Source organism: Rhineura floridana, chromosome 20, assembly GCF_030035675.1.
Source record: "Rhineura floridana isolate rRhiFlo1 chromosome 20, rRhiFlo1.hap2, whole genome shotgun sequence".
NCBI lineage: Eukaryota > Metazoa > Chordata > Lepidosauria > Squamata > Rhineuridae > Rhineura > Rhineura floridana.
The window spans coordinates 14,512,245-14,526,590 of NC_084499.1; the positions used below are offsets into that span (position 1 = coordinate 14,512,245).

The window sequence follows — 14,346 nt, forward strand, 5'->3', positions numbered from 1 at the left end:
TCTCTTGGTGCTACATTAACAGTATGATGCATATGATGCAATACGCTTCCAAATAGTAAAAGCCAACCTTGCTGTGGGCGGGTGGGGCCTTGTTGCTAGTCAGGCCTGAGTATCACTGAGATGTACTCAAGGTGGTGGTGAGCAACAGTCTCCAAATAGCAGAAGTGAAGGTGTTGAAATTCCAGTGGCACTTCAAAATAGTGCAGGTAGACAGGAAAGGGCTAGCAAGAAAACCAGAGGGGATATAATAGGCACATTCCAATAAGTGATTGTGACACATGCAAATAGCTACCACACAGAAACACCTTATGACAGTCCTGCTTGCCAGATCAACCATTGCTGTTTCCCAAATAGCTACAGCTAAATGATATGACAGTAGAGAAACAGTGAGTTGCTGGCAACAGGTGCACCACTTTGGGAGACAAATGAGCAGGCAGATTAACAGTGGTTGTCTGGGAGAAGCGGTCTGGAATGAAGACCACCACCAAGGTTTGGCATGGTTGGGCAGCTGCTGAGGGCCCACTCTCCAGCATAGGGCTGGCTGACAAGAGTCTCCTGGACCTGCTCCACCTTTCTCCACTGCAGCCTACTTCTTCACCTGCCTCTCTGCCTCAGAGGGGATGGGAAAGCAAACAACTGCAGTGGTGAGGATCAGCTGTCACTGCCTGCCTGCTCATTGGCTCTGTCTGACAAGCAAGCACGTGGCAGCATGAGGCAGCAGCTGGAACAATGCCAGTGAGGGGGTAGATTTTCTGTTTGGGGCATAGAAAATAATGATACTTTAAGGCTGTGAGACATTGCTTTTGTCTTATAGCTTAAGAGTAATTAATAGTAATACTATTTTTATATGAAATGGCAACGCAGATGGTCGGACAAGCCCCTTTTTTCATTCTCTTGCTAAGGAGAAACATGCTAGTAAAGACAAAGTAGAATCTTTTTCTCTTACTATGAAATAGACTGGTCTCCTGCAGTGTTGGTTTAAGATTTCCAGACATCAGTGGTGTCACTTAAAAAAAAACACCACCCTCCCAGGTCTCATAGAAGAATCTTTGTTTACATTACAAAATGCTTTCCCTCAAACATACAGCTCAAAATAATTTATAGTCCTTAAAACTACATAAACAAGATTTCAAAAATTCTACAATTGTAGAGATATCAAAGTAAATAGCTCTGTAAAAATGGCTCATGAAATACCAAGCCACGACTAACAGTTATGAGTCTGTGAATTAATAAATATCTAACAGGATATTAGGACTGAGCCACAGGTTCTCCAGACAACATTTTCAGTGAGAAAACCAGGTTTTCAGGTGAAATAAATTTCAGACCACCTAGAGTTATCTCTTTTGTGCTTATTTGCTGCTGAACCCTTCTTTGTCATGCATCCAATCATCTTTGGCTCTGTGACAATGTTGCTAAGGGGAACTGAAGCTAATTCAGAGCAATAAGAAACCTATGTAAGAATCATTGCTCTCAATCCCAGTTAGCTTTGCTTGCCCTCTGGAATTCTATTGCCTAGCCAAATCTGATTGGCTATGTGACAATATCACCATTACTAGGATGCGGGGAAACTAAAAGAAAAAATTGTGTTGGTCTGAAAAGGATTCCCAAAAGAACCATCACCTGAAAGCCGATTTCTAAGCCAAGTGGGTCTTTTTTCTCTGCCATAAAAAAAAATCAATAAAAAGGTGTCCCCAAATTTCTTGAAAGGTAGGGCACTTTTCAAGGGATGGGGGGAAGTCTCTGAAAGATGCCTCTTGTTTCAGCTCAGCCCTAGATAACAATCATGATTAACAACAGAAATCTAGATGTCTGCCTAGAACTTTCTTCTTCTGAAATGTTTACAAAATCTAAAATGTTGCCATTAAGATGTTGATCTCCAAAGAAAAGAACAAACTAAATCCAAAACTGTTTTGGATTTATCTGTTACCTGCTTTAGGGCTCTTTGGACAAAACAAATGAATACATAACAGTTTAAAATTATAGCATATTTGCAGAATAGAGCAGCAGATTTTGAAATGGCACAGAACTTTTGAGGCACCTCAGATTACTTCTGCGCAACTTACAACTTTACTATTCCAACATGGTATTATCTCAGGCATTTCAGTATCAATTGCATTAATCAACCCAAGCAATTATTAGGGATAAATAATGTTTTAGGGGCACCAATAAAACAGAATGAAATATGAGGGACATGTCTGTGATGCCACAAAAGATTCTAGGACACTGTCCTCAAATTGTATGATGCAGCCCCTTGGGGTTGCAAAGTGTCTTGAGTCCAATCTATCTGAGTGCTCTCTAAACTTTATTGTATCTTCCCTCTCTAGCATTTAGAAATAAATCATTTTCCTCTCCTGGTTAAGAAAATATACTGATGGTCCCTCAACTTTCACTGTGCTGCTAATACAATATAAATGAGTCCTGGCACTGGAGGCAAAGTTTTATCTAGCATAATAATGACAATCTGATAGAGCTTGTAGAAATTTTATTTGCAATTTAACAAAACATGCTATATCTTACCTTGGACTGGAAAGTTCTTGGTAAATGTAAAAAGCTTTACAGTGCAACAGGATAATTCCCACAGCGAGTCTTGGTTTTCTCACTTGTAACTTAAAGTGCCAAGGAAAATATTTAATTTTGTTTTTCATTTTCAGGAACAGGAGAGAAAGTAATATCTTTTCTTTGGAAGCTTGTTTCCCATATTACTAATTAGATAAGAACATTTTCAGCTGTGTCCCCGAGGCAATTAGTTGAGCAAACGGTGAAAGAGCAAACACAGTAAGTTCCATTAGTACCTTGCTCTTCTTACCCCTTGGCCAACCACCTGAATAGCCATATCTAGGTGGTAAGAATGAAGCCTTGATCCCATCAGTGTTGATGGGAGCTTTGCCACTGATTTCAGCATGCTCAGAATTCCGTACCAAGACACAAGAGTAAAATAACTGGCCAAACCAGTAAACCAGATTCAAAGGGTTGCATTCAACTCACTCAGACTATAGCCACTGAAATTAATGAACCTAAATTAGCCATGTCTATTCACTTCAGTGGGTCTACTCTAAGTAGGACTAGCACTGAATACCACCCAATGACCAAACTTTATTATTATTTTTTAAGCTGGGTTTCCCCCTTTTGGATTCAGAGCATGAAATGTGCTTTAAATAAGAGAGCCAAGGAAATTACATGCATTAACTTGGTCAGATGTTCATGTCATACTGCATTACATCCCAATGTCCTGGAATTTGACAGAGGGACACCGTAGCTGGTCCCTGCTTTGTTGGCAGCCAAGCGACTGGTCTTACAGCACTGGAAGGATCGAACGGCTCCCCTGATTGCTCATTGGTCAGATGACCTTTCTTCCCTTGTTGCATAGAACTACTTTTACTCGGAGGCACAAAGAACACAAATACTCTTGAGATCTGGCTCCTACTTGGGCTGGAGCTGTTTGCATGATCCATTTGCCAGGTGGGGCTCTGCAAGAGCCCTTCCCTATCCAGCCCCTTATCTCCCAATTAACTTATTTATATGTTTTTCTCTCTCTCTCTTTTTTAAAAAAAATGGTTTTATGACGTGATACGTTTTGCTGCTTGGCTTCCCTGGCCTTTTATTGTTATTGTTTGTTACTTGTATTGTTATAGAAAAAAATGAAAAACCAATAAAACACGCATTAAAAATAATAATACTAAAGGAGCCAAGGAAAGGACAGAGTTAGAATTGTTAAAGAGAGCCAGCTTCAGAGCTGGAATCTGATCTTGGGGGGATGTGGTTGAAGTCTGACCTCAGCCATAAACTCACTATGTGGCAATCCACTGTTCTTTCAGCTTCCCATCTGTAAATACAAACAGTATTTAGCCATTCTAATGTTGGTGAAGGTGACACAGTAAAAGGACATATTCACTTTGCCATATAAACTGCTACATAAATTAGTAGTAGTGGCAATAGCAGCAGGAGCTGCAACCTGTGCTGCGTGTAAGTCCAATTACATGCCTGTCCCATGCTACTCATACTATACTTATCATCATGGAAGCGATCTGTATCTGTGAACCTCTTTCCTCATTTTGATGGAGGAGCCAGAGTTCGGAAAAGTTACTTTTTTGAACTACAACTCCCATCAGCCCCAGCCAGCATGGCCACTGGATTGGGCTGATGGGAGTTGTAGTTCAAAAAAGTAACTTTTCCAAGCTCTGGCTACTAGTCATGATGACAATGCTGTGCCTCCATGGTCAGAGGCAGCATGGTTTGGAATACCAATTGCTGGAAACCACAGGAGGGGGGGATGCTCTTGTCCTCAGGTCCTGCTTGCGGGCTTCCTAGGGGCTTCTCTTTGGCCACTGTGTGAACCAGATGCTAGACTGTATTAGAGCTTGGAAAAGTTACTTTTTTGAACTACAACTCCCATCAGCCCCAGCCAGCATGGCCACTGGATTGGGCTGATGGGAGTTGTAGTTCAAAAAAGTAACTTTTCCAAGCTCTGGCTACTAGTCATGATGACAATGCTGTGCCTCCATGGTCAGAGGCAGCATGGTTTGGAATACCAATTGCTGGAAACCACAGGAGGGGGGGATGCTCTTGTCCTCAGGTCCTGCTTGCGGGCTTCCTAGGGGCATCTCTTTGGCCACTGTGTGAACCAGATGCTAGACTGTATCAGAGCTTGGAAAAGTTACTTTTTTGAACTACAACTCCCATCAGCCCCAGCCAGCATGGCCACTGGATTGGGCTGATGGGAGTTGTAGTTCAAAAAAGTAACTTTTCCACGCTCTGGGAGGAGCTTTTGAAAAAGTATGGGTATTTTTGAGAGTTATAAGACGTTATGCCACAACCGCCACCTTCTCTTAAAATGGTGAGGCACTGTAAAAAAAACAACATTTCAACGAAAATTCTGTTCATGGTAAATAAGGGTTTCCAAAGAAAGCAAGAGAAAAAAGAAAGGCCTGAAAACTAGATATTGAAACAAGACCCTCCCCTCCCCTTTAACAACTACTATGCTGAAGACATTTTCAAGAATAGTTTAACTGTGTAAAGTATGAGGGCTGGAAGTCTGCCAGGGTCACCAAGTGTGACCTGCTGTGCAAATGCTGTCTATACAAGTTAAAACTGTCTGACAGAGTTTTAATTTAAGTTTCAAATTTCTTCAAGAATTTGACTGACATTGCTTTAGACTACACAGAGCTTGCAGTGCAGAAAAAGGTTATGATGCATTATGATCGTACTGTGAGTCCCTTCGCCTCGATGTCTGTCAATGTCTGACCCCAAAAGTACCTTCCTGAAGTGGTGTAAGACTTTCTTGTTTGGATTGGCTTTTAACTTTGGAGAGTAAGCCGGCATCGCAAAATGTTCTGTGAAGTAGATATTTTGAGTATTCTGTTTTATTGTATTTGCTTTTTTAAAAAACTGTAATTACCTTGGTGAAGGTTTTGGGAAAGAACAGAAATTTAAATATATAATCCATTTGGGAGCTTTCTTGGGCACCCATAAACGTTTTAGGGTGCAAACTCTAGGAACTCCAACTTAAGAGAATGTGGAGCCAATGCTTGCTATAATTTTAAAGATTTCCCTCAGGAATGAAATTTACAGAGTATTAGAATGAGCTCTAGGGCAACACCACGGTTACATCTTATGGGACTGTATTCATCCGAGTTACACTCAGAGCAGACCCACTGAAATTAATGAACCTAATATAGTCGCGTTCGTGAGTAGGACTAGCACTGGAAAGAACCCATGGTTTGTTTGAAGCAAGACAAAGCACAGCTCAGGTTCTCAAGTAACATCAGACCGAAACATGGTATAGTTCCCCAGCAGAGCCAGGGGAGGAGTAAAGCAGCCACAATTTTCTCTCCAGGGATCAGCATGCTTGCTCATTCGTGGTAAGCCATGGTTTGGTGTACTGTGACATGTGAACCAGCCCAATAGCTTTAAAAAGCAGTAACAGGCATGTAAAGTTAAAGTAGAAGTGATGAGTAAAACTGCATATTCACTAACTGAAGGCCATAGACATTAAAACTGTCCCAAGATATTTTGCTTCCTGAGGCAGAATAGGAAATGGCGCTCTCCTACCCACTCCAATTAAGTTATATAGTACCCAAGGCTGGTCAAGTTATTTTTGCAATTAAGGCAGAAAATCCCACAAACGCCTCTCCCTGGCAGTAAAAACACAGTAATAAATTAAATTTGCTGCCACTTCATGACATTCAAAACCAATCATGCCTCACTCAGCCTAATGATAGGGCCAGCTACTACAGATATCTTTCCCGTAGAGGAGTGGAACATGGTCTCTGCATCTGTCAAATGAGAGTGGGGCTGTCTCTACAAGCAGCCAAGCACTGGGGCAGAGGGTGCTTCGGGCCTCACTCTGTTCTCAACTTTTCCTGCCCCTCCAGGGTTATGCAGTCTTTGATAGGATGAGAGGGCATTGTATGAACCTGCTGCCTTCTAATTTATCAGTAAAAAAAACCAGGGAGCTTTCACTCACTTCTTCCACTCATTTGATCCCCCTCCTCCTACCAGCATTAATCAAAGCTGTGTACGGAACTCTTTCCATTGCTGTTTCTAACTGTAAACAGCCATTCACTCTTAAGGCTAGATGGGGAAGAGAGATAGAGTAATGTATGCAATCTTCAGAACATAGCCCTGGGGATTATTATTCACTTTTAAAGCATCTATATTCTACTAGCATGGTGCCTGCACATACAGATTTATTCCTTCCCCATGACAGGGGGGACATGTGGTCATCTGAACACAATTTTTATCTACTACAGACCATGAGGTTTATGACAACCTTGCCCTACCCTCTCTACACTTTAAGCTAATTAACACTATTACCTGTGAGCCTCATTTATGGTGCTGAAGGACAATGGAGCAACCTTTTTTGCTTGCTTGAGATTCCCACTGAGGACATTAATATACCCCATTCCTTAGATTTGCATTAGTGATAATTAACTGTTTTCAAGCAGTTGCAGTATGTGAAAAAGCCAAATCTGTGCTGGCTTCCCAAATTGTGTCATTAGACACAAAACATCTACTCAAGGCAACACATTTAGAAATCAAAAGCTAGCAGAGCCCAACAAAAAAATTCAGGTACAACAACTAGGAATAATTGTGACAATGACTGTGAGCCATCTCAATTTTTCTGTTTTGTGACTTTGAGAAATTTAATAAGACCAACTTTGAAAACTGCTTTGTCCAGAGGAAAAAACTACCTTGTGGTTAAGTTTGCCTAATTTCTAACTTGATTTAGAACAACAATCATAGACTTTTAATTTAAGGCATATTTCTAAGGAATACCATTTTAAAAACACATTTACTGTCTGGAAGATTACTGCTTTTTGTTTGCTGTGATTTATTACTGGGTATTTACTATTTTGTATTTGCTTTATGTTTAAAACAGATCAAACGTTTTATTTTTTCATACAAACCAATTCAAAAATAAAAGGACCATGAAGGCAGCAGTTTATTTATTGCTAATGACTATTGTGGGAGTTCGTGCCAGCAACACCCAAGATTTTGAAAGCAGCGATGAGGGAGAGGACCAAGAATTCATTTACACAAACAGGTATAAGCGCTCCAGTGACTTACAAGACAAATGCACTTATACCTTTATTGTACCTCAGCAGAAAGTGACAGGTGCCATTTGCGTTAACTCAAAAGAACCGGAAGTATCTGAAAACAGGGTAAATAAGCAGGAACTAGAATTGCTGAACAATGAACTACTAAAGCAAAAGAGGCAAATAGAAACCCTTCAGCAGCTGGTGGAGGTAGATGGAGGGATTGTTAATGAAGTGAAGCTCTTACGAAAAGAGAGCCGCAACATGAACTCACGGGTCACCCAATTGTACATGCAGCTGCTCCATGAAATCATCCGAAAACGGGACAATGCTTTAGAACTTTCCCAACTGGAAAATAAGATACTGAATCAGACTGCTGACATGTTGCAGCTTGCAAATAAATACAAAGACCTGGAGCACAAGTACCAACATTTGGTATCCATTGCTAATAACCAGTCTATAATAATTGCACAGCTAGAAGAGCACTGCCAAAAAACACCATCCATTCAACCAATCCCCCAACCTCCACAGCCACCAAACAGAGTCTACCAGCCTCCCACTTACAATCGTATCATTAACCAAATATCTACCAATGAGATTCAGAGCGACCAGAATTTAAAGGTTCTACCACCAACTCTCCCAACCATGCCTTCAGTTACCAGTATCCCAACTTCTACTGACAAACCATCAGGTAAGTAGACTTGATATATCTAAATATGATGAATACCTTGATAAGATACAGCAAAGTCTGAATCTCATTATTGCGGAAGACAAAACAAGGTCTCAGGATGAGAGAGAGAGAGAAAGAGATGCCAAATTGTAATAACAAGATGAGGACCTATGAGGATTGGAGGCATGGGGGAGAGAATGATTTCTTTGAAAATCCTCCAGAGTACTATATTGCAAGACTACTGAGCTCTGGGGCTAGAGGTGTAGTTTCTAGCTCATTTGTCTTCAGAGCAGGCAAATTCATTAAAGCTGATAGCATTACGGATTTGAGAGGGGAAATACAGGCCCTAATCCTTCACTTCAGGATACCAGAAGCTGCTAGGGCAGGGGTTCTTAACTTGGGGTCCATGGAAGGGCTTCAGGGGGTCCGTGAACCAGGCAGACACACAAAAAAAGCTGTTTCCAATTCAGTAAAATTAATTGTATTTATTTATTTATGTGGGCCCATAGCTTTCATCAGATTCTCAGAGGGGTACGTGACCCAAAAGATATTAAGAACCACTGTGTTAGGGGCTCAATTAGGTCAATTTCATCCTACTCCACCTTGTTTTTCTCATCACCACTTCCAACGGACACCCTCAACATTTGCCTTCTGAAGAAAAAAAGCAAGTGGTTTGGACTTTTCCTCATCTTTAAACATACGAAGGAATGTTTTTCTGCCAACCTTGGATTGCCTCTCGTCTTGAGTATGCAGAGACTACTACCTTGTTTTCAGTAGCCCCAGTTTGCTGCCAAGGCACGAGACCACTAGCATCCGTATCAGAGGCACGATGTGAGCAAGTGATATTGCAGATTATGGAACAGCTTTATACATTTTGCATTCTGCTTTCATAGAATAGGAGAGTTGGAAGAGGTCAATAAGGCCACTGAATCCTGCTCAATCCAGAACTAAAAGCATACCCAACACGTGACTTAAAAATCACAGGATTTGGAAGACCACCATCTATCAATACTCTTAGACAAAGATGGGATTAGCTCTTTTCCTAGGAATCCTTTGCATGTTGCCTTACCCACATTCCCACAATGCAGGAAATTTAGATATTTTAACATTTATTTTATAATAACATTTATAAACCATCAACACACAGAAAAATATAATGGTGGTGTACAATAAAAATAATTAAAACACAGAATTACAAAATCGTACGATACGGAACAAATGACCAACACTGAATCACAGTAATTTCCTAAAAACACTTGGTGAAACAAAAACGTTTTCAGCAGATAATGAAATATCAAAATTGTAGGTGTCTGTCTTGGCCCTGTTCAACATGACATGGTAAACCACATTAATGATTTATTATGAACATGCCTGCATGCAGAGAAAATAAAACACTATCCCAGGGATTGGAGTTTGTTTTGCTCCAAATGAATGAAGAGATATGCGATATGTACGGGTAGAAACCTCTTAACTTTTGTGTGACTTGAATGCAGCCTACTGACCAAAGGATAAGAGTCACATCCACTGTTCCACCCACTTGTTGCCTCTCTCCCTGCTCACCACCAGCACGTAGCCCTTGGATGGCGGCCTATGAGGGAATGCAGCCCTTGGGCTCAAAAACATTTCCCATCCCTGCTATAAAGCTATTCTTGTCATCACAGGTCCTAAGCGCCATATTTTTTTCAAGCAACGGTAAATTAATTGAACTTGGGTCCATCCCACTGAAATCACTGGAACAAGTTACTCATGACTTTAAAATTAAGTCCTATACATTTAAATGGCACATAAATTCAAACAGATTAGCCGGATCCAATTCGTTGGATGAGTATGTGCTTCTCCAGACCAGGGGTGGGGAACCTATGGCCTTCAGACATTGCTGGACTACAACTCCCACTATCCCTGACTACAGGCCATGCTGGCTTGGACTGATGGGAGCTGGGAGTCTAGAAACCCATATGGGATGGACCAGGGAGGGCCTTATGTTCCCCACCCCTGGTATAGACACACTCATATATATATTACCAAATAAAACAGGGCGACAGGTAGAAGAATTTGCAAGAGCAGAAACAATAATCAACTGTTTTGTGAAATATTAGGTTGTGATTATTTTGAGTGTTTATTAAGCCTCTTAAACATTTTAATCTGTAGCAAAAAACACCCAAAGAAATGAGTTTATTACATGTTTAAAGAGATATAACTTTTTTTGTTTTCTGTTTTCATGCACTGGCCATTGGGAGGTTGCTTAAAAACTCACTAAAACAAACAGAAAGGCTACCCATGGTGCTTTGGGCCTATAGAGGCCAGGCTGTATGCAGGCATGTTTAAATACACAAGGTTTACTTTTCTGCCAGTATGGTTAGTGGTAAAAGGTGACTTCACTCCAAACAGCAATTTTATGATTGTTTTCAGTTTTTCCATTATGAACGCCTTGATTCAAATGGATTTTAACTTGGCCAGAAGCCTTTGCTGCAGGGTAAAACATGACATACAATACAGCAACCTGGGACCAATTAAAGAATCAAAAACAAAAACAGGTAAAACATTGTTTCTAATATCAGTAACAGGAAGGAAAATTCACTGTTATTGATACTTGAGTCTGTTCTTAAAACTCATGCTGCTGGCAGGGGAAAAAAAGCAGGAAAAATAAAGGCACTTAAGCATTAAAGTGCTCAGCCATACATTTCTGGATTATTGAACCTCTGGGCATTGTGCCTCTTACAGTCATTCATTAGATAAAGAGCAGGGCAAAATCTCATCACATAATCATTTGTCATATACAGTAGGGCCCCACTCATATGACAGGTAAGGTTCCAGACCCCCGCCCGAAAGCAAAAAGCACCCCAAAGTGGATCAGCTGTAGCTAACCCGCTGATCGCACCAGAGGAGAAGAAGAACAGATCTTCCCCTCCTGGGGCGCGATCAGCTCGAGCGGAAGTCTGATTGTGCCAGAAGAGGAGATCAGCTGTATCTTCCCCTCCTCCGGCGCAATCAGCTGGAATGGGGGAGTCTGACCGCGCCCAAGGAGGAGAAGATCAGCTGTGGCACGCCACAGCTGATCTTCCCCTCCTGTGGTGCAATTAGCACGAGCTGGGGAGTCTGATTGCGCCAGAAGAGGAGAAGATCAGCTGGAGTGCGGGGAGCTCCAGCCCCCCCTCCAGCTGATCGCCCTGCTGGTGCCGTATTAGCGGGGCGCCGAGAAGCGGGACCCTACTGTACACAGTACTGAAAGCACTATTTAATAGAAGTCAGTTGTTTGGCTTTATGGTGTCCCATAATAGGAAAGTACAACCTGGGAGCTAAGGGGGAGCCTGAGGAGCAGAATGAAGTTTGGCAGCAAGATTTAACAGATGCTTTAAAAAGACACACAAAAAGGTGAAAATAAGAAGAGTCCCACGACAGTGTGCCATTAATTTTCTGCAAATTGAATGTATTGCTCCAAAAGGTTCCCTGCTTTCCATATCTAGCCACTAGATATTTATATAATAAAAGCTTCCCTTTTTGCTAAGTCTACTAGTGTGGGATTCCCTCAGGCAGTCAAAGCTATATTCAGTGTAGGCACAGAAGGATCTTGAGATTTCAGAAGGTCTGGTTTCTTCATGATAAATTCTCCGCTAGCTGCAGCTACACAGAAGACGTGACACATGAGCAGATGGGACTACGTGGCTTCCTGAAATTATACATGAGAGGTGTAAGCAGTTGCTTACACAAATCTCTACTGAGAGGCAGTGTGGTCCCATCAGCTCACATCACTTCCTCCACACAGCTACAGCTACAGCAATAGCTCTGCTCAGCGTGAAGGATTTTAGGACATACTGACCAGGTGTGAACACCCTATTGCACAATCTATGCATGTTGGCTTGAAAGTAAATCTCACAGTGTTTAAAGAGACCTACTTCCTTAGAAGGTGTGTTAGGATTCTAGTCTAAGGGAATATTCTCACGAGTCCTTTAGCACATGGGAACCACAAAAAAGAACTCTGGTTGTGCTGAATTCCAGCCACTAGAGAGAAGAGACTCATAGGCACAACACCAAATAGGCTTTTAGCACATGACAGCAAATTCATACTGAAAGTCAGCTGAGACTGAATGCAGAAGCATGTAGATAGCCAAGCCAACCAAACTTTAACTTAACATGACCCAAGCTTTCCCCGATAGCTGTCATGACACAGCTTCACACATAACATTAAACTATGATATAGCGTTATGTTCATGAGTCTATGGGCTTGTATTTCCCCCCTTCTCCTGTCCTCTTCTAGTACAGCCACAAAGAGATCACAAGTATTTGCTTCAATTTCCAACTAAACCCAGTTACATGTTATGGCAGTACCTATACAAACAGCTGTTAGTGTTTATAATTTCATGTGAAGAGCACTGACCTGTGGCCAGATATTATTAGACTACAACTCCAATCATCCCTGACTACTGGACATGCTGGCTGGGGCTGATGGAAGATGGAGTCCAGCAACATCTGGAGGGCCAAATGTTAGCCACTCTGACTTAAGAACAAGCCAACGTCAACCCAAGGTTAATTATCCTGGCTTGTTTCCCTGAACCATAGCTGGCACAGTTTCTGGCTGTGTGGATTCATAGCTGGTGTGGATGAAATGAATAACCAGTTACTTGAAAATCGAAACAAAATCTTCCGATCTTCATGGCCATGGCAGAGGAAGAGAAGGGGGTACATGAGCCCATCTTTGCACAGCATCATTCTCTAGTGCTCAACTGCAGTTCAGCATTATGTCCAAATGCAGTCACTCAGTAGCTCGCAAAATAGGCCTTCTGACAGTTTATGATGTGCATTTTCAGATCATAACTTGGGTCCTAGGGAACGGCAATGAGAAATTCAGATAAACGTTTCCATAACATGGTCTGAGTCAGTGCCTGCAGACCACCTGGGAATATGTTCCATCTTTGAAGAAAGGCAAGATATACATGTAATAAATAAATAATATTTTTTTTAAAAAAACAACACCTCAGTTGTAAAACACATTTTGATAATATTGAAATGTCTTTCCATAGAACTACACATGACTATAACTATGCCAAACTGAGAAAACACCACTGCATGTTCAAGATTTAACTTCCAGACTGGGCCAAATGTGTTTTAAATATATGAACGATGGTGTCAGATTTTATGACTATGTAATACATCATAAATTTAACAGAAACATTTACAATTTGGGTGTAATTAAATTGATGGTGTCACAGTCAGTTTAAACTTCATAAATCTCAAGAGAAAATAAAAATGTGATGGATATCATTTTTCAAGGTCCAGGGAAGAGTGTCTCATAATAAAAACTAGAGAGAAGCTTTACGCAAGCTGTCAGACGCTTCACATGGCAAACAATACTGCTGGAGAAAAATATTCTCACAAGCCTCATTAAGAATAAAATAGCAGTCTCTGTAGTGTCGTAATTAATGAGACATTATTTTTGGACTCCATAGATTTTTTTCTGAGGATAGGATTATATATGTTTTGGTCAAATTGGTTGCCAAATAATTTTATTCTACATGTGAATATAGCTACAAATGAAGTTGTTGCTGTTCATGTATTTAAAAGGGCCCATTAAACCGTATCTAATATGCAGGACTGTGCATGCGCTATTGAGACTATTCCAATTCTTTTATTTATTGCCTACGTGACTATGTGTCCAGGTTCAGAGGAGGGCAACAAGGATGATCAGGAGACTAGAAACAAAGCTGTATGAGGAGAGATGGAAAGGACTGGGCATTTTTAGCCTTGAGAAGAGAAGACTGAGGGGAGATATGATAGCACTTTTCAAATACTTGAAAGGTTGCCACAGAGAGGAGGACCAGGATCTCTTTTCGATCATCCCAGAGTGCAGGACATGGAATAATGGACTCAAGTTGCAGGAAGCCAGATTTCAATTGAACATCAGAAAAAAATTCCTAACTGTTAGAGCGGTACGACAATGAACCAATTACCTAGGAAAGGGGTGGGCTCTCCAACACTGGAGGTATTAAAGAGGCAGCTGGACAGCCACCTGTTGGGTATGCATTAATTTGGATTCCTGCATTGAGCAGGGGGTTGGACTTGATAGCCTTATAGGCCTTTTCCAACTCTACGATTGTATGATTCTATGAATACTTTTCAGAATATGTAAATTAACAATGAATTGTT

The 14,346-nt window shown here is 41.1% G+C and overlaps 2 protein-coding genes across 8 annotated transcripts in view; one reads left to right on the forward strand and one right to left on the reverse strand.

Moving 5' to 3' along the window:
- Positions 1-14,346, reverse strand: part of RALGPS1 (Ral GEF with PH domain and SH3 binding motif 1) — a 226,143-nt gene that overhangs the window by 117,103 nt on the left and 94,694 nt on the right. The gene's annotated exons all lie outside the window — the stretch shown is intronic.
- The window catches only part of ANGPTL2 (angiopoietin like 2), a 30,741-nt gene that overhangs the window by 4,407 nt on the left and 11,988 nt on the right, over positions 1-14,346 (forward strand). Inside the window, exon 2 of the mRNA XM_061604122.1 lies at positions 7,379-8,226. Coding sequence (XP_061460106.1) covers positions 7,428-8,226 — 799 coding nt within the window. The 5' untranslated portion in view covers positions 7,379-7,427. The remainder of the gene's footprint in view (positions 1-7,378; positions 8,227-14,346) is intronic.